The sequence below is a fragment of the Bipolaris maydis genome, assembly GCF_028858645.1.
Source record: "Bipolaris maydis strain C4 unplaced genomic scaffold PSV08scaffold_2, whole genome shotgun sequence".
In the NCBI taxonomy this organism is placed as follows: domain Eukaryota; kingdom Fungi; phylum Ascomycota; class Dothideomycetes; order Pleosporales; family Pleosporaceae; genus Bipolaris; species Bipolaris maydis.
In genome coordinates this window covers 249597-270296 of record NW_027093858.1, presented here as the reverse complement: position 1 = coordinate 270296, position 20700 = coordinate 249597, and the positions used below count along the sequence as shown (strand labels likewise).

The 20700-nt window shown below is 50.4% G+C and overlaps 9 protein-coding genes across 9 annotated transcripts; 5 read left to right on the top strand and 4 right to left on the bottom strand.

Annotated features, from left to right (window-relative positions):
* Positions 1 to 10: 10 nt before the first annotated feature.
* Positions 11 to 2504, bottom strand: PSV08DRAFT_194248 (arginine-tRNA-protein transferase). The gene is made up of 7 exons (XM_014229594.2): positions 2284 to 2504; positions 2084 to 2134; positions 1600 to 1675; positions 1480 to 1542; positions 1308 to 1430; positions 417 to 1257; positions 11 to 362 (listed from the first exon to the last, which is right to left on the bottom strand). Exons 1-7 carry the CDS (start codon positions 2306 to 2308, stop codon positions 240 to 242), a joined length of 1302 nt encoding a protein of 433 aa, XP_014085069.1. The 5' UTR covers positions 2309 to 2504; the 3' UTR covers positions 11 to 239.
* Positions 2505 to 3081: 577 nt separating this feature from the next.
* PSV08DRAFT_262318 (NUDIX hydrolase domain-like protein) lies at positions 3082 to 4304 on the top strand. Its single transcript, XM_014229596.2, has 2 exons — positions 3082 to 3512; positions 3625 to 4304. Exons 1-2 carry the CDS (start codon positions 3458 to 3460, stop codon positions 4053 to 4055), a joined length of 486 nt encoding a protein of 161 aa, XP_014085071.1. The 5' UTR covers positions 3082 to 3457; the 3' UTR covers positions 4056 to 4304.
* A 189-nt stretch (positions 4305 to 4493) lies between these two features.
* PSV08DRAFT_406982 (amidase signature domain-containing protein) lies at positions 4494 to 6669 on the bottom strand (the record flags this gene model as incomplete). Its single annotated transcript, XM_014229597.1, has 3 exons — positions 4494 to 5457; positions 5529 to 5942; positions 6011 to 6669. 3 exons carry the CDS (start codon positions 6667 to 6669, stop codon positions 4494 to 4496), a joined length of 2037 nt encoding a protein of 678 aa, XP_014085072.1.
* Positions 6670 to 7577: 908 nt separating this feature from the next.
* Positions 7578 to 7940, top strand: PSV08DRAFT_346935 (uncharacterized protein; the record flags this gene model as incomplete). Its single annotated transcript, XM_014229598.2, has 1 exon — positions 7578 to 7940. One exon carries the CDS (start codon positions 7578 to 7580, stop codon positions 7938 to 7940), a length of 363 nt encoding a protein of 120 aa, XP_014085073.2.
* A 558-nt stretch (positions 7941 to 8498) lies between these two features.
* On the bottom strand, positions 8499 to 9569 carry PSV08DRAFT_383499 (uncharacterized protein; the record flags this gene model as incomplete). The annotated part of the gene is made up of 1 exon (XM_014229599.1): positions 8499 to 9569. The coding sequence occupies one exon, from the start codon at positions 9567 to 9569 to the stop codon at positions 8499 to 8501; it is 1071 nt and encodes a 356-aa protein (XP_014085074.1).
* Positions 9570 to 11340: 1771 nt separating this feature from the next.
* PSV08DRAFT_346933 (uncharacterized protein) lies at positions 11341 to 11514 on the top strand (the record flags this gene model as incomplete). The annotated part of the gene is made up of 1 exon (XM_014229600.2): positions 11341 to 11514. The coding sequence occupies one exon, from the start codon at positions 11341 to 11343 to the stop codon at positions 11512 to 11514; it is 174 nt and encodes a 57-aa protein (XP_014085075.2).
* A 1380-nt stretch (positions 11515 to 12894) lies between these two features.
* Positions 12895 to 13986, bottom strand: PSV08DRAFT_406980 (hem-containing dehydratase protein; the record flags this gene model as incomplete). The annotated part of the gene is made up of 1 exon (XM_014229601.1): positions 12895 to 13986. One exon carries the CDS (start codon positions 13984 to 13986, stop codon positions 12895 to 12897), a length of 1092 nt encoding a protein of 363 aa, XP_014085076.1.
* A 338-nt stretch (positions 13987 to 14324) lies between these two features.
* PSV08DRAFT_214964 (carbon-nitrogen hydrolase) lies at positions 14325 to 15800 on the top strand. Its single transcript, XM_014229602.1, has 3 exons — positions 14325 to 14623; positions 14673 to 15267; positions 15323 to 15800. Exons 1-3 carry the CDS (start codon positions 14588 to 14590, stop codon positions 15667 to 15669), a joined length of 978 nt encoding a protein of 325 aa, XP_014085077.1. The 5' UTR covers positions 14325 to 14587; the 3' UTR covers positions 15670 to 15800.
* A 3773-nt stretch (positions 15801 to 19573) lies between these two features.
* PSV08DRAFT_383492 (uncharacterized protein) lies at positions 19574 to 20164 on the top strand (the record flags this gene model as incomplete). Its single annotated transcript, XM_014229603.2, has 1 exon — positions 19574 to 20164. One exon carries the CDS (start codon positions 19574 to 19576, stop codon positions 20153 to 20155), a length of 582 nt encoding a protein of 193 aa, XP_014085078.1. The 3' UTR covers positions 20156 to 20164.
* Between the last annotated feature and the right edge of the window lie 536 nt (positions 20165 to 20700).

Genomic DNA, 20700 nt, shown 5'->3' with positions numbered 1-20700 from the left:
CCAGCCATTTGACCAAGACAACTAATCATAGAATACTGAATTGACAATGTGAAGTACCGAGGTTCTTCACGAACGGTGTGACTGTCTTTGCACCTCGCTGTTGTCGTTGAGCATGTGATTGCTTGCTGACAATTGGGGAACAAGTAGCGAACGAGACGTCACAGGCGCTGACAGGAAGATGTTATGCCACCACTTCATCCAGTCACAGTTGATGCTCTGTCTCTCTCTCTGTCTCTCTGCTACCGCAACTGGACTACAATCTGCCATGCAACTTCGGGGCCCATGCAAGCCACCATCTCACCCACCATGCCTTGAATCGAATGAGGATCCCGCAAATCGCTACTGTCCCATGATACAAGATCCTGCAAGTTGGTCAGCGCCAGCCAGTCAACCATTGGCCGTCAAAAGTGGCGTACCTGAAGCTCTACCAGTCGGCTACCCGCGCGAAACGGCATTGTAGCCAGATCAATCTTCTCTTCAATCTCTTCGGCCGTCATGACGCCTGGCATCTTGAGATGGAAAAGCGACATGCCGTTCATCCATGCGTTTGCGGCCTCGGTAGGCGAAACTAAGGGATAGTCTGAATAGTCGTCTTGTTCTGCAGTGTCGACGCCGTCCGCCCGTCTCCGGCGCTCCCTGGCCATGGACACGTACTTTTTCTTGTCGAGCAGGCTACGCAGTTCACCGTCCAAGGGGTGCCACTCATACGACTCTGGATCGAGAACGTGCTGCGGCTTGTAGTCGCCTTTGTACTTCATCTTGGTGCATGTGTGAATGTAGTAGCCCATGTAGTAGTACTCGTAGCCGCCCTCGAGTGCAAGGGCGGCTTCGCGTAGAGCACTCAGTTTGCCAAACTGCCATTCTGCAAAGTCGGAATGATAGAGCATGTACACACCGCTGACACAATGGGGCAGCAGGTCCAGCACGCCCATTGCAATCAGTCGGCCATTGAGGCGGTAGCACTGATGGAAGGAGCCCAGGAGCTGTTCTTTGCCATTGATAGTGCGTGAGGTTTGCTGCAGTGGAGAGTCGCAGAGAAACCTCCTGAAGCCTGACTGTGATATCTGGCTGGGGGGTTCCTTGTGCACAGTTTGTTGGTAGTTCTTGAACAAGTCGTACTTCTCCGCCGTGAAGACTGCGGGTTCAAGTGTCACCTCGAAGCGATGGGCGGGTTCAGGCGGCTGTTTGATGTTTTGCAGCTCTGCTCTGTGCACCTCTCGGACAAGGTCAAACGTGTTCTTTAGCCGAGCCTTTTCTCTGCCCATCATTAGCCTAGGCGCGGGATGGGTCATGTGGGGTGCACCGACTGTTTGGACAGCGGGTAGAGCCTAGAAGCCTCTTTGATATACGACTCGCCTAGCACATGGTCGTTCCAATGATTGACGGCTTTCCGCTGGTCTTTGGCGGGCTTGAACGAGGCAACGGGCAGGCTTGTTGTGCGTCAGCAGCGCTGGGCTGGCGGACAGGGCCAATGCTTACCGAATTGTGTAATGGGGGCAGCAGTGGCGCAGGACGTCTGGCTTGTAGAAGAGAGTGCCGGATCTGCAAGGGCGTGTCAGCAGCTGGCGTACTTGGGGTATAGTAGTGGTGGGCCGTCACCTCCTCCAACCGCGGTCGACCAGCAGCTGGTAGACTTCAACGGTCAAGCGTTTGGAGAGAAAGTAGAAGCTGGCTCCTGATTGGCTGCGTTAGTTGGGGGTGGACAGTCATCCCGGCTTCTCCCGCTCGGTGCTGGGATGGCCCGTGGTCGTGGTTACCGGCAGGGGGGGGGGGGAGGGGTAAAGGGAGGCAAGAGCAGAAATGCGGCCAGGGCAAGTGCAGAGGGTGGATGCACTTGGGGCGGCTGTGGTGTGTATGGTGTGTATGGTGTGTATGTATGTACTGTAGGCCGGCAGACGAACAGTAGTGGGTGTGGTAGGGCGAGGGAGATGGGCTGGGCAGGGGGGAATGTCCAACCAAGGGAGCAGAATTGCTTGCAGTGCGGGGGCCCTGCACGTGCAGCTGTGCAACCTTAACGGGACATCAAGTGCAGGCGACGAGTGCGGGCACGGGATGGGGTGGGGGAGGGAAGGGCAGGACGCACGAGAATTGGCGTCGTCTTTGCAGTATCCACACTCATCGCTGCTGCGGTAGCCTGGACAGCGAGGGTTAGCGGGTCGAGTGGATGAGAGCGAGGGAGTCGGAGGCAGGGAGCGGAGCGGCGGCGCGAGGGCGGGCGAGGCCCAGGAACCAGCCAGACAGGCACGGGGCGGAGGGCAGCAGAGTGGTTGGAGCACGACATACCGGCGGGCGTTGCGCTCGACTGCATGAGGGCAGCATAAGCGTCGTGGTCGGCGGTGGGGGTGGTGCCAGTCGCGAGGACGAGGGGGATGGTGGCGGCGCAGGGTTGTGAGGAGGAGGAAGAGGGCGAGGGCGAGGGAGTGAGTGCGTGTGGTGGGAGTATGTGTGGGAGATTGTTTGTGTGCACATGTATGTATGTATGGATGGATGGATGGCTGTGTGTACTATGTATGTATGTGCCATGTGTGTCTGCCTAGGCTGTATGTAGCATCCAAGTGAGCAGGTCGCCAGTGTGTATCTATGCTGCACACAGCCCAGGCCGACACACACGGGGCCCGTCTGGCGTCTTCTAGTGGGCGCCGCCCGCAGCCAGCCAGCAACGGCGGGCGAGGCAGGTACGTCATGGCGGTGCATTCGCCCATCCCGCCTGGCCGTCGGCTTGGGGTGTGTGTGTGTGTGTGTGTGTGTGTGTGTGTGTGTGTGTGTGTGCGTGTGTGTGTGTATGTAGTGTCGTGCTGCACACGCTTCCTGCCATCCGTCTGCTCACTGTCCGTCTTGCTGGCTGGTCGCATCCCCCCATGCGCCCACGCCCACGCCCATGCCCATGCCCATGCCCATGCCCATGGTGCGCCCATCTGTCCTCTTGTGGGACTGGCGACAGCTGCACGCTCCAGGGCCGCCCCCGGACCAAGCTCTCGCTGCTCTCCTGCAGGCCCGGCCTTGGCAACAGCCCTGACGCTTCCGCCAGCCCTTAGTTTCGCACGCAAAAAAGTCCCTGACCCGAACCACCTACTAAAACATCCCCATCCACCATGCCGTCCCTCTCTGCTGCCCGCAGGCTCCTTCACCTTCCTCAGCCCCGTCACCCGCGGGACTGAGCCTCGCTCAGCCCACACAGCCCACAAGACTGCCACGCCCATCCGCCCTCCATCCCCCCCGCCCCTTTTTTTGACCAAGCTTGATCCCCCCATCCGCTCCCCGTCCCGCCGCCCGCCACGCTCGCTGCTTGCTCGGCTTCATTTCACACCGCCTGGCCACGCTCTCTGCTCCTCCCACGCTGCTCCTCCAACCCGTCGTGCGCGCCTGTCGCGTCCGCCCGAGTCGCATCCACCACCAGCCCTCGCCACTCTCGCTCTCCCTCTCTCTCCCTCTGCATTGTCCTCAGCTCTGTCGCGACATGGCCGCTACCCAACAGCTGTCGATGCAGTCACGCACAGGACGTCTCAACCAGCGTAAGTCTGCTCACGCGACCCCACACGCACTTGCCCTCGGCACCTTCCCCAATCCACCCTCGCCCGTCTTTTGCCGCTTCCCCTTTGTCTGCACCTGGCTGATTGGCCCTAGGCTACGGCTCCCAAGGCGAGCGCCTAGTCGCCGGCGTCGTGCCCCTCTCCGCCGACAAGTACTACGTCCTCCTCATCCAGTCGACCAAACGCAACGGCTGGGTCCTCCCCAAAGGCGGCTGGGAGACTGACGAGGCAACCGCCCAAGACGCGGCCAAACGCGAGGCCTGGGAAGAGGCGGGCATAATATGCAAAATCAACTACGACCTCGGCCTCATCCCCGAGAAGCGCAGGCCCGACCAGCTCACCTCGCAGGCCCCAAAGGCCTCGTACCATTTCTTCGAGGCCACGGTCGAGAAGCAGGAAGCCCAATGGCCCGAGCAGCACAAGCGGAATCGGAATTGGTTCAGCTATAGTCAGGCCCGACAGGCCTTGGCCGAACGCCCGGAACTGCTCGACGCCCTCGACCGATGTACCATGCACCGAACATAGACTTGCCCCTCTGCTGCACCTTCGCTTTGTCCTCTCCATTCGCCATCCCCTTCCTCTAATATTGCATCAACACGGGATTTTCAAAAGTTTCGGGGGGGTTATTATAGACATCTGACACTATCTTGTTTCGCTTTCTACACATGGCGTTGTGGTAGCTCTTCGTCAGGTAGAATGATGCATTGACCGCTCTCTTGTAGCAAAGAGTTGCCGGGCCACGCCAGGCTCACAATAACGCAATTTGGCATTGCCAGGTACTGCTCCTCTCAGCTATGATTGATGCCGTCTTGTTCGTCCACTAAAAAAAAAGAGCACTCGCAAGAGCAACGTTGCATGGTTCGGTAGTTGACCACTTTGCCAAGAGCAGGTGACTGGCCTTGAGCACACATTTGCTTCCATTGCTTTCTTGCACCCAACACCGTGATGGATCCATCCAACTCGTCAATACGCCGTCCTTCCCGTCTTGACCGTCTTCAGTATCCCCTCGTCACCCAGCTTCTCAATCATATTGTACAGGACAAAATCACAGCCCCTCTTGACTACCATGTTAATCGTGACAGGCACCATCTCTTCATGAAACGTGACATTGCTCTGGTATGGCACCTGTCCAATAGGAACCGTGAAATCAGCACACCCAAAAATGGGACAGATACTTGCTCCCGTCACGGCAGCACCCTCGGGCCGAACCGCTAGATAAGATGCGTCCGGTGACTCGTTAAGCATGCGCTCACGGAATGAAGGCAGCCCACCCGTACCAATGTCATATAGCATGACCGACTCGGAGCATGATTCGGCTGTGCTGTACTGGAACTCGTCCTCATACCACGCCACTGCCTGCCTCTTCGTCTCGAGAGCTGCATCATAGCTCGCTTGGTTCGTTATGCTCTCGTTGAAGCCTATCCATCCGGGTCGTCGTGCAGGATCGATTGGTGGGAAACGGCCTTCGAACATGTCTCTCCAGGCTGTAATCAAAGGCTTGCCGACCACCAGCCATGAACTCCATGAGTTGATTGTGCTTGTTGCTTGGTTCATAACAGTAAAATTACTCGCAATCGGATCCGTGGAATTTTGGACAGTAGCAGTAAAGTTTACCTTCTTGACACGCATGTCGAACACACGTGCCATTTCTTCGATGAACTTTTCCAGGATTGGTTCGGCGGCCGAGTTGTTCAGCGGCAGGTAGTCGGTGGGATAAATGATTGTTTTGGGAAATGTGTCCGTGTCCGGCACAACGAGGGGCGAGAGGCCGGTAATGGATGTATCTTGGTACAAATGAGGAGCATACCATGCTTTGGCGAATTTGACCCATTTGTGAGGATCGCGACTAAAAACACCTGCCGTGTCTGTTGCAGCGCCGAGAGGAATAACGCGTTCGAGCGACATGAGACCCTGGCTTGGACGTTGACTATTGTTTGTCTTTTAGTTGCAATAATAGGGCCAGATCAAACCATGATATTGGGGCACAAAAAAACATACCCATATACGCCAGCCACTGCGGCCGGTCTTCGCATAGAAGACCCTGTATCACTGCCCACAGCATAATCCAACCATTCATACGCCGCGACCGCGCATCCGCCTCCAGATGACGAAGCCGAGCAAGTCAGCCATCCATCGCCTCTAGGGTTGAACGGATACTGTTCGTCCTGCCACTCCCATGGATTCGCCCCAGACGCAAATTGAGCTAGTTTCTGCTTTCCAACCACTACACCACCTAGATTCAGAATATGTTGCACAGACGGTGCAGTGCCATTTGCCACAGGTGTAATGACCGACCATGCATGGCTGCCCGCACTTGTTTGCAGCCCTTTGATGTCGTAGAGATCTTTGATGGCTACACGGGACCCGGCCAGGGGACGAGCGTCGTCCCACGAATAGATTCTGGACGGAACACTATCGAAAGCTTTTAGTAAACGTATTCTGCATTCAATCACGACAAGACTAGGCACTGGAAAACTGACGGTATCAATGCATCTTGGTATTTGGGCGAGAACATGCCAACAGGGCGGTGTGTGTTTTCACCGTCATTCATGCCATATGCCCCGAACAGAAACGTCTTGTACGTATCGGGGTACAGGCGATAAACGGTGGAAAAGCTTATCGAGGTTCCGTCGACAGAGGCGAGATAAGGTCCCGCTGGTAGGTCGGCGGAAGATTCCAGTGCTATTTTGTTCATCGTCGTGTTTGCAGTAACCAAGGGATCCAGGAACAGCCAGGTGGTGTTGAAGGAGGATATGTACTCAACAGCAGAGGCGTCCAGGGACGACTGAACCCGCGACGAAATGTACAGCCCGTCTAGGAAGTCATGGCTGAACACGTCGTCGCCTCCAAGGTACGTGGAAATGATGGTTTCCAATGTGTCTTTCGTGATGAGCGTGACATTCGTCTTGACCAAGGCAATAGGAACCGAAGTCGATTGGTCATACGTGATCGCAGTACAGCGCACACTTGCTTTTGGATTCTTTGTATCTGCTAGGTATGAAACATGCCCGAGATCGAAGATGGTATGGCCGACGGGATCGCTCAAAACAAAGTTGTACGGGTTCCTCTCGATGGCAGCAGCAGCTGTCACAGAACTCGCTGCAAGCAATGCGATTAGCAGAATGGAGCGGGTCGCCATAGTACTGTAGTACCAACGAGTGTCGGCCACATATCTCAACGCTTGCCATTATGCCTTTTATACCCATCCCCGCAGTGATAAAAGTGGGTCGGTATAGGCATGGGAGATAACAGCCGTCCAGAAGTGGCTCTCTCGCAATCAAGAGTACTGGCTGGCGAGCGCTAGTAAGTGTCGCCAAAGGCCGACCTTTCCCTTCTGGTCACAATGCATGTCTTGGCAGATGCAGCTCTAGCGGATCACAATTCCAAGACTATGATGAGAACGGAGTGCTGTTGCCAGAACGTGACCACTTCGAAACATAGAAGCAATCACTCGTTCTTGAGGCATGCTGAGTCAGTCCGACAGGTGTCGCGTTGCGTCGTGTGCAGCTACATCACACGCACCTGGGATATTGCGAGAAGCAACCCAAGATTTTGTTGAACAGAAAGAGATGATTGAATTAATGATCTATCTTGAAAGAGAGCTGCTAGTAATTATACTTGGGCAGCTAAAAGAGAAAGATTGTTCAAGCAATTGTTACTGAAAGGAAAACAGTGCAAGCAGTTGAGAGTCCTTTGATAGGAAACAACAACCAACAAGATTGCTATGTAGTACGAAATCGATGCAGAGTCTCCAGACATCCATTCATACCTACACTATGCCAACCATGTATCTATGTGTCACATACAGATTACTTGTAATTCTGTGCTTCCAGCTATATCATCAAATGCGGCCTTGCGTTCAGCGTAGTTGATGAGCCAACAATAACGCTACATCACCTGATATTCGAGAACTACAGGTTACGACGAACTTTGCAGAGTTGGAGGCTAACATTCTAGTAGTGCAAGAGACAAAGAGTAGATGCGCATTGCATTTCAGGTTCAGGTGACGTGCCCGTGACTTTTACCTACACCTTTGATATCGGACGCATGGTTGCCGTTCTTTTGACTCTGCCAAAGTGGAGCAAAGAATACTACATCATTGGCGACAAACTTACATGGAACCAAGTCCTTCAGATTGCCGAGGACGTCAAGGGCGTCAAATTTGACGTCAAATACGATTCGGTCGAAACACTCAAACAGGGACACATCACTGAGCTCCCTTCTCATCTACTCGCGTACCCCTTCTTCCCTAAAGAACAGCTGCAAGGTCTCATCTCTTCGTTCAACCTCTTGGTGAACAATGGATACTTTGATCTGAAGCCAACCGAGGAGCAAAACCTGAATGAGCTCTTCCCAGAGATTAAACTAAAATCAATGAGGGAAATCATTGGAGCATGGAAGGGAAAATAGATCCTGTAATGCTGTGTAGAAATTCGTAATGGGAATCTAGACGGGAATGTGATGATTCTTTTATAGTGAATCTCCCCACACTCAACACCAGATTAAAACTGGCAAAGTTACCCAGGTTCGATGACAGCACTTTTGAGAAGCAACGGCAATTCTACTTGACATCTGCAAAGAAAGCCTAGCATGCGGTTATGAAAGACATGCTTGTCCTGGGCGTTTCTTTTGCTGCCAGTGAAATCAAAATGCTGCTCATCGGGCTCATTATGGATTATGATATTAGCATGCTTGATAGTCGAAAGGAGAGATATGCACAGGTTGGAGTGGGGAGTTTCACCTCACCAGTCACGACCAAGGAGTTGGTCTCCAAGAGAATAGTGAGTCCTTGGAGTTAGATCAATAGGTAGAACAAAGATATGTTATCAGCCATGGCCCAAGGTAGTAGTATAAGGATGTTTATTTTGCAAGGCCAAGACGTCTGCTTGGGGGAGACGACCTATTGCCGTGCTCAAGTTATGGTGATCAAGAATACAAAGTTCCGCATTAGAAGAGGCGGGCCTCACCCTAGTCATTCTTGGGATCAAGATGCGCTGTATCAACCTCTTCGCACCACCCCGTCCGTCCCCGCTTTCTCTTCATACTGCAATGCTCCAACCATATCCTCCCACTCGCCTCTCTCTCCTCCTGCGTCAACGCTCTCTTCTTCGCAAGTAACTGATGCGCGTGCTCAAGCACCTCGTGCTGAAACCGCAAAAAAGATTCATTCGACTGGTCAGGCACCTCGGGCTGAGCTCTCCAGAACGTTATACGCGAGGTGCTCGGCTGCGATTCCTCGCTGAAAACTATCCTCAACCACGGTGGAGGAGCAAGTTCGGCCGCGCCTAGTCCTCGTTCCAGCCACGCCACCAGCCTTACTGCTACTTGATTCACTCTCTGGCGCCGCTCCGACTCATCAAGGGTATGACAATCGTGCTGTTCGGCGAAAAATGTAGACCCCATTTTCTGCCTCAACATGCGAGAACACGCCTCGAATCTGATCAAACGGGGGAAATGTTCTTTCAAGGTCCACGCATCGCGGACTATGTGCTCCCACATGGTGATCATGAGTTCTGCGTCGCAGGCCGGTGGGAAAGGGTAGGTGTTATATTTTGAGGGGGCGTAGATGGAATGCTCGTGGTACACAATCTGAACGTGCGTCATCAGAAGCGCGGGCGCGAGCGGGAACGAGCATAGTAGGTGCGAGAGTGAGAGCTGATTTGCTTGTTTCCGCGTCCGGTGGAGTTTGCGTGGAGAAATCTCGACGGTTTGTGTGCGAAAAAGTGTGGATAGGGCTTCTGTGTGAATTTGGCGGCTTGTGAGGAGTAGGTTGAGATGGGACGGGAGTGTTCGTCGCTGGCTCCATCGCGTGGGAGCTTTAATGCGGTCGCCATAGCGGATCCCGCGGCCGTGGAAAGTGTGGCTATAAACCAAATCACGCAATTCGCGGGGGAGCGAAAGGAAGGGAAAGGGGGTACCCGGGAGATCTGTCCGGGGTGTGACAGTTGGCGGGGGACTAGATAGTGGGTGTGAAAAACCTTTGGATGGCTCGATTCGGATCGAGAAGGGCTGTGGGCGAAGGTCTTTGTAGTGCGCCATTCCTTTTTTTTCGATTTTTTCTTAGAACTCAAGTTTGAGGAAACAAAAACATCGATGTACAGTGTTCCAGGACACACGGTACTGCGCGAGACTTATCAACTCTGCGCTATGATGTTTGACTCAATGACCTGTCTGCTGTGTACACTGTAGAGGCTGAGAGGGTCAAGTCTCATTACTGGAATTGAGTCACTAGGGAGGGCTTTCATTGGCTGCAGCAGACGCATTTGAGGCGCTGCGCCCTCTACCAGACCCACTCGCTTTACAGGCCGCGGCTGTGCTTCTGTATGCTTGCTTCCATTTCGGGCCTATTCGGAGGCTAACAGTCGCGCCGCGATCCCAGCCCCAGAGGGCTGTGTCATACTTATGGTTAATGGACATCCCACACAGTAAGCTGCAATGGCAGCTTTAAGTAAAAACCACCAGTGTCCCTGTCATTTGTAGATATATGCTATTCAGCTCCAAATACTGCCATGCAGTGCACTGTACCTTTTCGGGCCTCGTGGCTTAGTGGAGCTGAGCTGTCGTCTTACAGTCTCTGTATACAAATGCGGTGAGCTAGGAATAGCATAGCCATGTTGCAACCGCAGAAAACAGACATGTATTGCCCCAAGCGAAGATTGGCTGCAGTCATTTATATTGCGGAGAATAGTGAGAGCGAGTGGGCTCTAGCTGCCTACTGTAGTCGACCACGTGACTAATATTTGCGCGCGGAGGTGCAGGAAACTGTTGTGTTGATTGTGTCTGCTATCTTCTATCTGCGTTTATCTGTCGTGCAAAGATAGTGCCTTTTCTCATCAAGGTAGGGCGTACTTGTCACCGTTGCAGTGGCTTTTTGCTCCACCTTAGCCGAAGTCATTGCTTCTGCAGCCTTGCTCGCTGCTTCCATACAACCGGTATAACCGAAGGGTCAAAATAAGCGACAACTACTTCGTACCCAATTAGCTATCAACAACGACTGGTACGTCTATTACGATTTACACAATCGTAACAATCGTTTCGTATCTGATAGAGAAATACCAAGTTAACCAGGAAGTAGGTGGCAATTTAGTAGCCCTTTTGGATTGTTTTGCGCTGCTTGGAGAGGCCCCTATTTTCTCGTCTCATCGGTTGCATGAGAGCCTTGTTAGGCTACGGCACCACAGATATCGATTCCTTGCCATGAAACTGTGCAGCAATCCTCCCACTGTGTTATGACTGGAATGGCGTCCAGTACGTTAACGCTGGCGGGCAAGCCAGGTTGTCGGCAACTCAGAGCACTTAAATTCGTGCGCTTGGACGATTCACTGAGATATCACGACGACACTACTACCCCACTGAACGATAGCATCGATTGATACATATATCAAACCATTCCAATGAACTTCCAGCGGGTATTTCAGCTTGGTCTTCGTCGAGCTACGGCACCTGGCTTAAGGGTGCAGCCTACGGGCCATCTAGTCCAGCGGAGGCATGTCATGGCAGCTCATCTGAAGCTTTCTCCCTTACCCATCATATCTTTTCCTAACAATGATCACGCAGGCTCATATCGCAAGGCCAAGCCGCCAAAATAATTGCTGAACAACGTTTACAACGCCCCGTTTCACCCCACTTATCTATCTACAGGCCACAAATCAATTCGGTTACCTCGACACTACAACGTATCACAGGCCTTACCCTGTCCGGTTGCCTCTATCTTTTCGGCATCGCTTACCTTGTGGCGCCTTACACTGGATGGCACGTGGACACCACATCTATTGTTGCAGCAGTCGCTGCGTGGCCCACTGCTATCAAGATGGGTGTCAAGGCTTTCCTTGCATTTAAATTCTTCTTTCACGGCTTCAACGGACTGAGGCATTTGACATGGGATGTTGGTATCGGATTCAAGAATCAGAATGTTATTAGAACAGGCTGGACAGTCATTGGAATGACTGTTGTCGTGTCGCTTTACTGCACTTTCATGGCGTAGACAGGTGGTGCTTGGAGGAGAGATGGGAAAATTTGGGTTATTTGGAGGGGGATAGAGGAGATAGGGAAATAGAGGACTGGGTGCTTCACTCCGAGGATGAGCTGCCGCATCCAAACATCGTTCGACGAGAGAGGTTGGAAATTATTCGCCAAAATGCATGAAATCTGTTTAAGGCCAAGCAGCCAATGTCAAGTGTTATTTAGATGTTAGAATCTCCACACATATGTAGTTTTATGCTGCAAGATAGATAGTATTACTATCGCGGAGTTCAATTTGACTTCATCATCAAAATTCTAGATATTGTTGAGTAATAGCCGTACGTTGTCTATGAATAGCCGAGATTCCCGTGTGTTGTATAGCTAGTGCTTACTTAGTTATTTATAATACATATATACTTACTATTTATATTCCTATTAAGATGGTAGTGTTCGAAGATTTTGCTGTCAAAAAGAGCTCCTGCAAATGCCTAATAAAGCATCGCCAACGGGAAATTTACGTTTGCATCGTCATGAAGGCGCAAGGACGACACGCGGGTTTGTTGATTTGAAGCTCGAGCGAGACTTCTACCTACAGCGCCATACATACGTTCACACCCTCGTTGGTCGAATGTTAGTCGGCCTGACTCATGGAGTTACAAATCGAAGAGAATACCCGGGCTATGCATGACGAATCGGTCGAAAGAACCTGCAGAGTAGAAGACGTCTTACTAAAAACAAGTGTTGACACGACTTCCACCTACTCAAATGTCAAAACAACTACGTTAACCAAAAACGAGCGATCATTACGAGATACCACATTGCACAAAGCGTAAGCTGCCCAATGACAGCCATGATCACTAAGCAGTGAAATCCGTTAGTGACTTACGAGGCCATGTCAATGCAAGATCCGATGCAACGCACTGCAACCTCTTCGCATCTCGAAATACCGCCGAGAAATTAATGTTAGAGAATAATGCAAAAAAGGAAATATCGATGTGTTGCAAGACCAATTGGACCGAATTGAAGGACATCAGGGACGAACGTCTAGATCTGGCCAAGGCTAAGAGCTAGATGATGGAACAACTGAAATACTGGAAAGAGGCCTGTCTTACATAAAATAATGTACGCAACAGAGAATGTGCGGCGCTGTAGCATGGAAGATATGAAATGCAGAAGCAGTGAGACAATGCATTGGCGAATACGAATCGAATGGAAGAGAAATGCAAGATAGCTGCAGCCTTTGTCGCAAGAGGGTCGGGCCAGATTCGGGAATAAGAAGGAGTGGTTGTATCTCGTGAGAAATATTACCGATGAGTTGTGGCCATGAATTCGAAAGTGATCGAGTAATTCTAAAAGAGCTTCAACAGTATTGGAACCAAGAGGCTAGTCGACAAGATTTGCTCTACACAGAAGCCATCATCCCCGTAGTGTCATGGCAACCGATGTACTCGAAAAACTGCTGTTCAGGCTTGAGAACCATTACTTCGTGAAACAATCGCAGCGATACGTTGCTCTGCAATTCTGACGCGTACTGGAAGAATCGACCAAAGATGTCGAGATGGGTTTTGTGCTGTTTGCTCCAGCCTTCGAGCGACTTGAGGTCGTCAAAATACGAAAGACCAAAGGTGCGCTCAGTGTTCTGCTCGGGCGAGGTCTTGTGCATGCATTCCATGAAGCGGTTGCTGATACAGCCGACCTCTTCGCCCTCGTCTCTCAAAAACTCCATGCCTTTGGTGAGCACAGGATGCATGGTCTCAAGGTAGAGTTTGCGTTCACTTGGATTCGTATCGGACCAGTCTTGGCCACTTCTAATGACAGCGAGGTTCTTTCTGCCTGGCACTGTGATGCGCCGCTTTTTTGTGTCGCCTTTCTCGACTCGTTCCGTAGACGACTTGGGGAAAGCGCGCTCACCAATCAGATGATCAGTTTGCGCCGCTGCGAGTCTGTCACGCATCGAACCCCAATAGAAGTGCTGTTGCATTTCACCTGACACCGAGGAGCGCATATGAGCTGCGCCGTCCGGCACTACATTGTCGGAAAAGACAGTCTCAAATCGGTCAAGGGTTGGGAAGAATATTTCCACAAACCACCCTTGTTCTGGCTGCGCTCGCAGGTTGGCCCACCATGTATCGAAGCCGCTGTCGCTCCTCCATTTGTCGAAGTCGGCCTTGGTCTGCCAATAAGGAATTACCACTTGATTGCGAAACCCTCGATTGTCGATGACTGCCGCGGCTTCCCAGTACTTGGGCTTGGACATCTCGGACCCCTGCTCGACGAACGAGACCAGCTTTTGGTAGGCAGGTCCTTGGAGATTGGTGCTGTCTTCATGCTGAACTCCAATGATGGCCATCACGAGATCTTTTGCCTGCTTCGGGAATCTAGCAGTATATGATGGAAAGGGCGGCACGAATCCATCTGGCGTCTTTGCGGGGATAGTGCGTTCGGTCTGTAGGTGCGATGGAATCGCATGCTCCAATGCACGTACTTCTGTCATGGCGATTTGACTTGGACATTTACTGGCTACCGTTCGTGCACGCGTTTTATTTGCGTCTGGTTGAAAGCTCTTGGCACGATGGTCACGACTCTCGTTGTGACTGGTCCACTTACGCGCAACCATTTCCGGCATTACCTTTTCCGTCATAGGTGTACTAGGCCTCTGCTCTTGTCTCGGGTAACGGCGGAAAGCACTGCTATCCCCCATGTTACACAAATACCCATGAGCTGAGATCAGGATGGCTACTACTTAGATCAAAACCCTGTCCAGTACCAATAGCAATCCCTGTTCGTGAAACCCATATCACTATCGAGATCACGGCAAATCGCAATCTCGGCATTCAAATAATGAAAACCTAATGTCGGAAGAAGTTGTAGAGTACTTATGGCCGTTTGGTGGGGCCAATCTTCGTCTGACGTAGTATGTTATTTACCCCGCTAGGAACGGAATTCGCCCGCAGGCTGACTAAACGGGCCTGCCTCATAGCTTTACACAGCAACGACTTCTGTGCGGATCACTAGTGGATTCGTAAATAGGTGTCGTTTTGAGAATATTTCGCCACAAGATTCCCCTATTCATACAGGAGCAGAGTCCTGTTGCAATGAGTGACAGAGTACATCCAACTGTTCGCGTTGCGGTGAGTATGTGCGAGTCGCTGATGATGTCAACACATTAAATGAGGATAGGTCACACAGCATGAGCCTTTGTGGCTCGATCTGGAAGGCGCAATTCAAAAGACAATAAGCATTATCAAAGAAGCTGCCGAAGCCGAAGCCAAACTTGTTGCCTTCCCAGAATGCTGGATTCCTGGATACCCTGCTTGGATCTGGAGCCGCCCAATCGATTTTGATCTGGGAACTAGATACGTGCAAAACTCCCTGAAGACGGACAGTGAGGAAATGAAGCGTATTTGTACCGCTGCCGCCGATAACAAGATAAACGTATCCTTGGGCTTCTCTGAGCGTGACGGCGATTCTGTGTACATCGCGCAAGCTTTGATCAGCGAGTATGGCGAGATCAAGATGACCCGTCGCAAAATGAAACCGACACACATGGAGCGCACGATATTTGGAGATGCCACAGGCGGGAATTCATGCCTGTCCAAGGTCGTTGATTTACCTGGAGTCGGTCGGGTAGGCGCCCTTTCGTGCTGGGAGCATATTCAACCTTTGTTGAAATATTACACCTTCACACAAAGTGAGCAGATCCACGTAGCAGCATGGCCAGCTGTCGATGAATTTATAGAAGGTAGTCCTGGACTCTACTCCATGACTACCGAAGGTAAGCAGTAGCGTTCGATTTTCCAACCGAGCTGCGCAGCTGATGGTGATCGTAGGCTGCCGCAATATCTCGCAGTCTTATGCAATCGAGTCTCAGGCCTTTGTCCTTCACAGTACCGCTGTAATTTCTGAAGCTGCCACTCAGATGATGGGGACGGTCGGCTCACCAATCATGGGCCATCCTAACCAAGGAAGTTCCTGCATCGTCGGCCCTGATGGACGCATCCTGAGCAAGATCGATAACCCTAATGAGAAGCTCATTGTTGCAGACCTGGATTTGAGTTTGGTGACAAAGGCCAAGACATTTGTAGATGCCTCTGGGCATTATAGCAGGCCAGACCTTATGTGGCTTGGAGTCGATGAAACCCATAAGCCTGTTGTTCGTGGAGCAGAGAGTGGTTAATTTCGTTCTGAAACAAATGTAATGTCATGATTATCTCACCGATAGCGAGATCTTTTACAGGAACCAAGGGAAAAAAAGAGCTCAGCACCTACCACAGTTACAACTCTTCAATGCAAAAGATAACCCCACTATCCATCGAGAAAACTATAGTTTTCTTTCTAGATCCGTGCAAATGAGAGTATTCTGGGTGGCCCGGAGCGTTACTCGATTCGCCAGATCTGTTATAGCCCACACCTTGGCCATCAGTTGTTCATTGACCCCGAGAAGCTGCCCTGGGATTAACAACACATCCAACAGTCTCTAAAGCTTACCCTGACATTTTGGGTCGCATCCTATTTTTAGTTTATATAACCGGTGGTCAGCCTGCCAATGAGGAGACTATGCTCGAGAAAATCCGTGTGTTTCAATCGCTTCATACTCATGAGAGGCCTTGCTAGGGTACACCATTTTTATGGTTGCCTAAGCAATAAAAAGATATTTCACTTAAGGACACCTAGCCTCTAACCTTAGGTGATTTAGCAACCAGTGGAACTACGCTATTATTTAATAACTATATAGGGTATTTAATATTTAGTTGATGCTAAGATATTACGAATTGTTGCGCTCGTCTATAGGTTCAGCCATTGGCTTACCAAAGGAAGACCCATGGTCCAGGGGCTTGGCGCACTTTCCTTTCGCTACTTTAATGCCAGTCCTCGCTCTATACATCGTTTTTTTCTTCGGGCAGCATTGACCACGTTAAACCAGCTACAGCTATGCTACTTTCTTTAGGAAGATAGCATCCTTTTACGTACCTACGCTCGGAAGCACCTTCGGTCTACTTCTCGCTATGACGACTTCATGTCTAATGCGGATTGTAGCTCCTGCTTCTTTAGTTATGCGCGCATAATGTGCGGGCGGTGATGACATGCACGCATGAGCAAGATCTGAGCCCGTAACCTCGCTGTCCTATATTCAAACTTCACCCGTGTGCGATACACCTGTTTGCACTCGAACCTGGATGAAGAACAAGCACAACTCTTCTGAGAATGGCACTGGAACAAGGGATAAAGCAAAAAGGTGAGTCCATTATAACGATGTAGCTATACTAACTACAGAAGCCCGCGCCCTAGCAGCATCACATATTTCCACCGCCAAAGAAATATGTCAGCTTTTTACGTGGGCAGCATTGACCACGTGGTTTACAGTCATCTCTGGGAAAGGAGAAGCCTGCGTACCACCAGCTATTTTGATCTAGGAACCGCGTTAGGAACAAAGCCTTCATGGGATCACACCCTAGAGGGACCTCGACCTGTAGACCGTGTTCCGTGGACGATAGCTCTACACAAACATCAGCACACAAAACAAAAGGGGAGACTTACCTGTAGTGGTCAGGGGATACCCAGTTCTGGCAGATTGGGGTGAGGCCTGCTGTTCTTCTGAGATAATCGATCTGATAGGCTTCATAGGAAACAGATATAAAAAGACAAGTAGTGGTGGTGAGGAAGAAGAAAGGTTGTAGAAGAGGAGGAGAGGAGGGCATTAAATACTATGGTGATGGGCTGGGGCTCGCAATTGCGACAACAATAGGTGCCTCCGTGCTCTCAGATCAGGGAAGCCGCCGCAATGTGTCACTTGAATGTTATTACCTGCTGGGGGAAGAGCTTCCTTACAAATTCCCATTGAATCGGACACTTTTTTATTAGTCGCGTGGCAAGGATCACCTACTTTCCCCTTTCTCAACACTGATCAGCATGTGATTGAGTTGTAAGGAAGGATCGTCTAAAATATAGCGAACAATACTACAGTTCATTCCTTGACTACCTAGTGGAGCCACAACAACTTGAAGCCACTCCTTCCTTACCCCCATTCCGACAGGCAGCTATCATTACGGCCTTGTCAAGTCGCACCCCTCTTACTGACGTACAATAGGCTAGTACCCCTGAGTGTGTCGACAGTCTGCACGCACTGCTAGCTCCTCCTTACATAGAAGAACTATGACGTATAAGATGTGCCATTCACGAAGCCATTCAACGAAGTATAGCATTGGGCAGGGATATGCTAGCATAGGGGGGTGGGATGTAGTCTCACCTAGGTACTTGCTTCTTTATCAACATGTACAGTACACAATTCTCCTCGTGTATAGCTAGTACATTACAATTGCATTTACTTTGACGGTCTGGTTTGGCGGAAGATTTTGTAGGTGGATTAGATTTAGAATGCTGATCGCTTATGTTGCCTTTATAGTACTGGAGTTTGCAGTGATTCATGGTGTAGCTAATGGCCACTACATACTCTGGATGACAGGCTAGGATTGTTAACTCTTCCGCCTACTAAGTATGATAGCTCGCATAATCAAGGCAACAACAGCTTGTAGAAAAGATTCTGTATCTATGACAAAGAGGCGGCGATGTCGCTTTCACGCGTCAATGCCTCAGTCCCTCTCTGTCAGGACAAAAGCGGAAGAAGCCCCTACTTTAGCGACCTTGTTGTGCCTAGCGCGGACCCCTCCACATCTCTCCGAAGTATCGTAGTTTTCAATTGACTATCTGAACGTTGTTGTTAACGCGCACGACTAACTGCAGACTCGCAAATGTCGGTATCGAGTAACGTTCGCGTCATAGCATGCATGCATCGGGGTTGGGGAAGTACCTCGCAGCAGTGTCTTGGACAGAGCAGCTCCCCCAGCCAGCTCTCTAAGCCTTCAATAACTCGGGATAAAAACACCTGGACAGTGAGTCCGAAATTGGTTCCCCCCCTATCACCATGGCGGACTATCCTGAAGTCACAAATTTGACTGTGGATGGGCCATTTGATTAGGCTATTTTGAGCTTTCGAGCGGAACACGCGCTGCATCGGTATATTTCTCCAGAGAACAGAAATAGCTTCTCAACCCACGACCCCGGTTCGAATTTGTAGACCACGGCCTCGGTCTACTTCCTCAGCATCATTACCCTAGTAAACATCGTATTGACACTAACCGAGGCTACATGTATTCTGTTGCTGGTGCTGGCGCACATCCAGATTCAACACACATCGCCCAAGGCCTAAGTAAGTACGTATGTCTTTTCAAGCAGCACTTAACTTCGTTGCTGACACAAAATACCGAATGCGTTCTCACGCCTTGCTGTTTCTTGATGTTCGCGAAGCCCGCTTGTGCAGTAGCCCAATGCGTCTTTTGCTAGGTGCGGTTGTCCTTCGCGCTACTGTGTGAATAGTTCATGATGCAGCGGGCCTTACTGCAGCGGGCCTTGCTGCAGCGGGCCTTAGTACTAGTACCGCGGCATCCTCCGCATTTGTTGGTGGGCCTTGATTCAGGGTCTCGCGTATCTCTCAGTATTCAGGAAAAAATAGTTGTACGAGCACCATATGTTTTGTTCAGCATCATCAGGTACTGCATGCGAATCATGGCTGAAGATGATGTAATTGAACAAGGCATGGAAGTATGTATGTTTGCTGCTTGATAGCTTACCAGAGGTCCTCTAACGCTCTGTTAGAATTCTTTGAGGGCTATACACAGTAATTCTCCATACCAAAGCCGATACCTATTCAAATCAAGAGCCAAGACACCCACTCTATTATGTGGAGTCTAATGTACAATGCTGAGCCGAAGCATTCGACTGCTTCTAGCAATACTATACCGAGTATTGTCAAACTCCCGTCAAGGCCTGCAGCTTCGTAGAATGCTAGTCCGAATTATGCACCTAATATCCCGCTCCGAGCGGCCTGGAGCGCCTGAATAAACGCAATTTCTTCTTTTGTATTATTCAATAGATGTATTTGGGCACGTGTTTAGAACATCAAGGTATAAAGACAGGTGCTTTCGTCGTTCCTAGGCTCACTACTACAGCTCCAAACAATCACCTGCAACTTACTCTCAACCACCACCTTCAATTACACTCTACCGAGTTTCAATCCCATCACTATGTACCTCACTTCTGCACTCATGGCTTTTGCTGCCAGCATCATTACTGTTTCCGCCACTACTGTCCCAGAAGGTAACTACGTGGTGACAAGGTTCAGTAATGGTACTCAAGTCTACGATTCCACTGAAAACGGAGTTTCTCCCATTGTCCTCACCCCTGAGGACGTCGCAGCGCTACAAGCTGCGAATCGACGCGACATGCTCTCATCGGCAACGCTATCCAAGCGCCGTACCGATTGCTGGGGTTATCAACTCGAAGAATTCGCCATTGATAGGTTATTCGAAAGCCTTACCGAAGGTTATGCTGGCAACGGGGAGACGCTTTGTGCAGACGAACCAAATACCACAAAATCCGTTCAAATATTGAGGAATCAGATGATGGTATACTACTGCATCAACCAACCCGGACAATGTGGCAATCTCAACCGGGAGGATGTTAATTACGCAAAGGTTCAAATGGATGCCAAATGCCGCCGTTACGAAGCGTCGTGGTTTGAATGGCCAGGGAGCTATGAGATTGTCGGCAAGGCAAGACAGGGAGCGGATGTTTGCAAGGGTGGCATGAATGGCGTACCTTTCTAGTGGAGCTGGTTGCCCGAGTTCGGGTAGAGTTAAGACACTACTAGTGTTAGGAGGTAGAAAGAGCAGTATGGCACTTAGTACATGTACAAGCTTATGCACAAAGAACTATTTCTCTGAGGTTTAATATCAACGGTTTACAACTAATGCCATTTCCCATTTTCATTGCATTTACATTTCTACTTTCTTTCGTCTTTACTTTTTATTCCGCTAATGTTCAATCTAACATAGAAATTTGGAATTACAGTTGTATGCAACAGCTGGCCAACTCAAGTTCCGCCTCAGGTTTCCGGAGGCTGTCATTTATTCTTCATGTGCAGCTACATGCCTTCTATTCCTTCTCCAATACGTCATACCCACTATCATAGTCTCAGAGATTACTACGGACTAGCCTTCCTATTTTGATTTAATTCTTAACTTTTCAAGTAAAGTTTTTGTCTTCCTTTTGATGTGATGCAAGTCAATTGCTTCTCGTTATCATACGTCTCTATGAATAGGCACTTTATGGGAATCATCGAAGATTGTCTAGGGAAACATTACCATTGTTA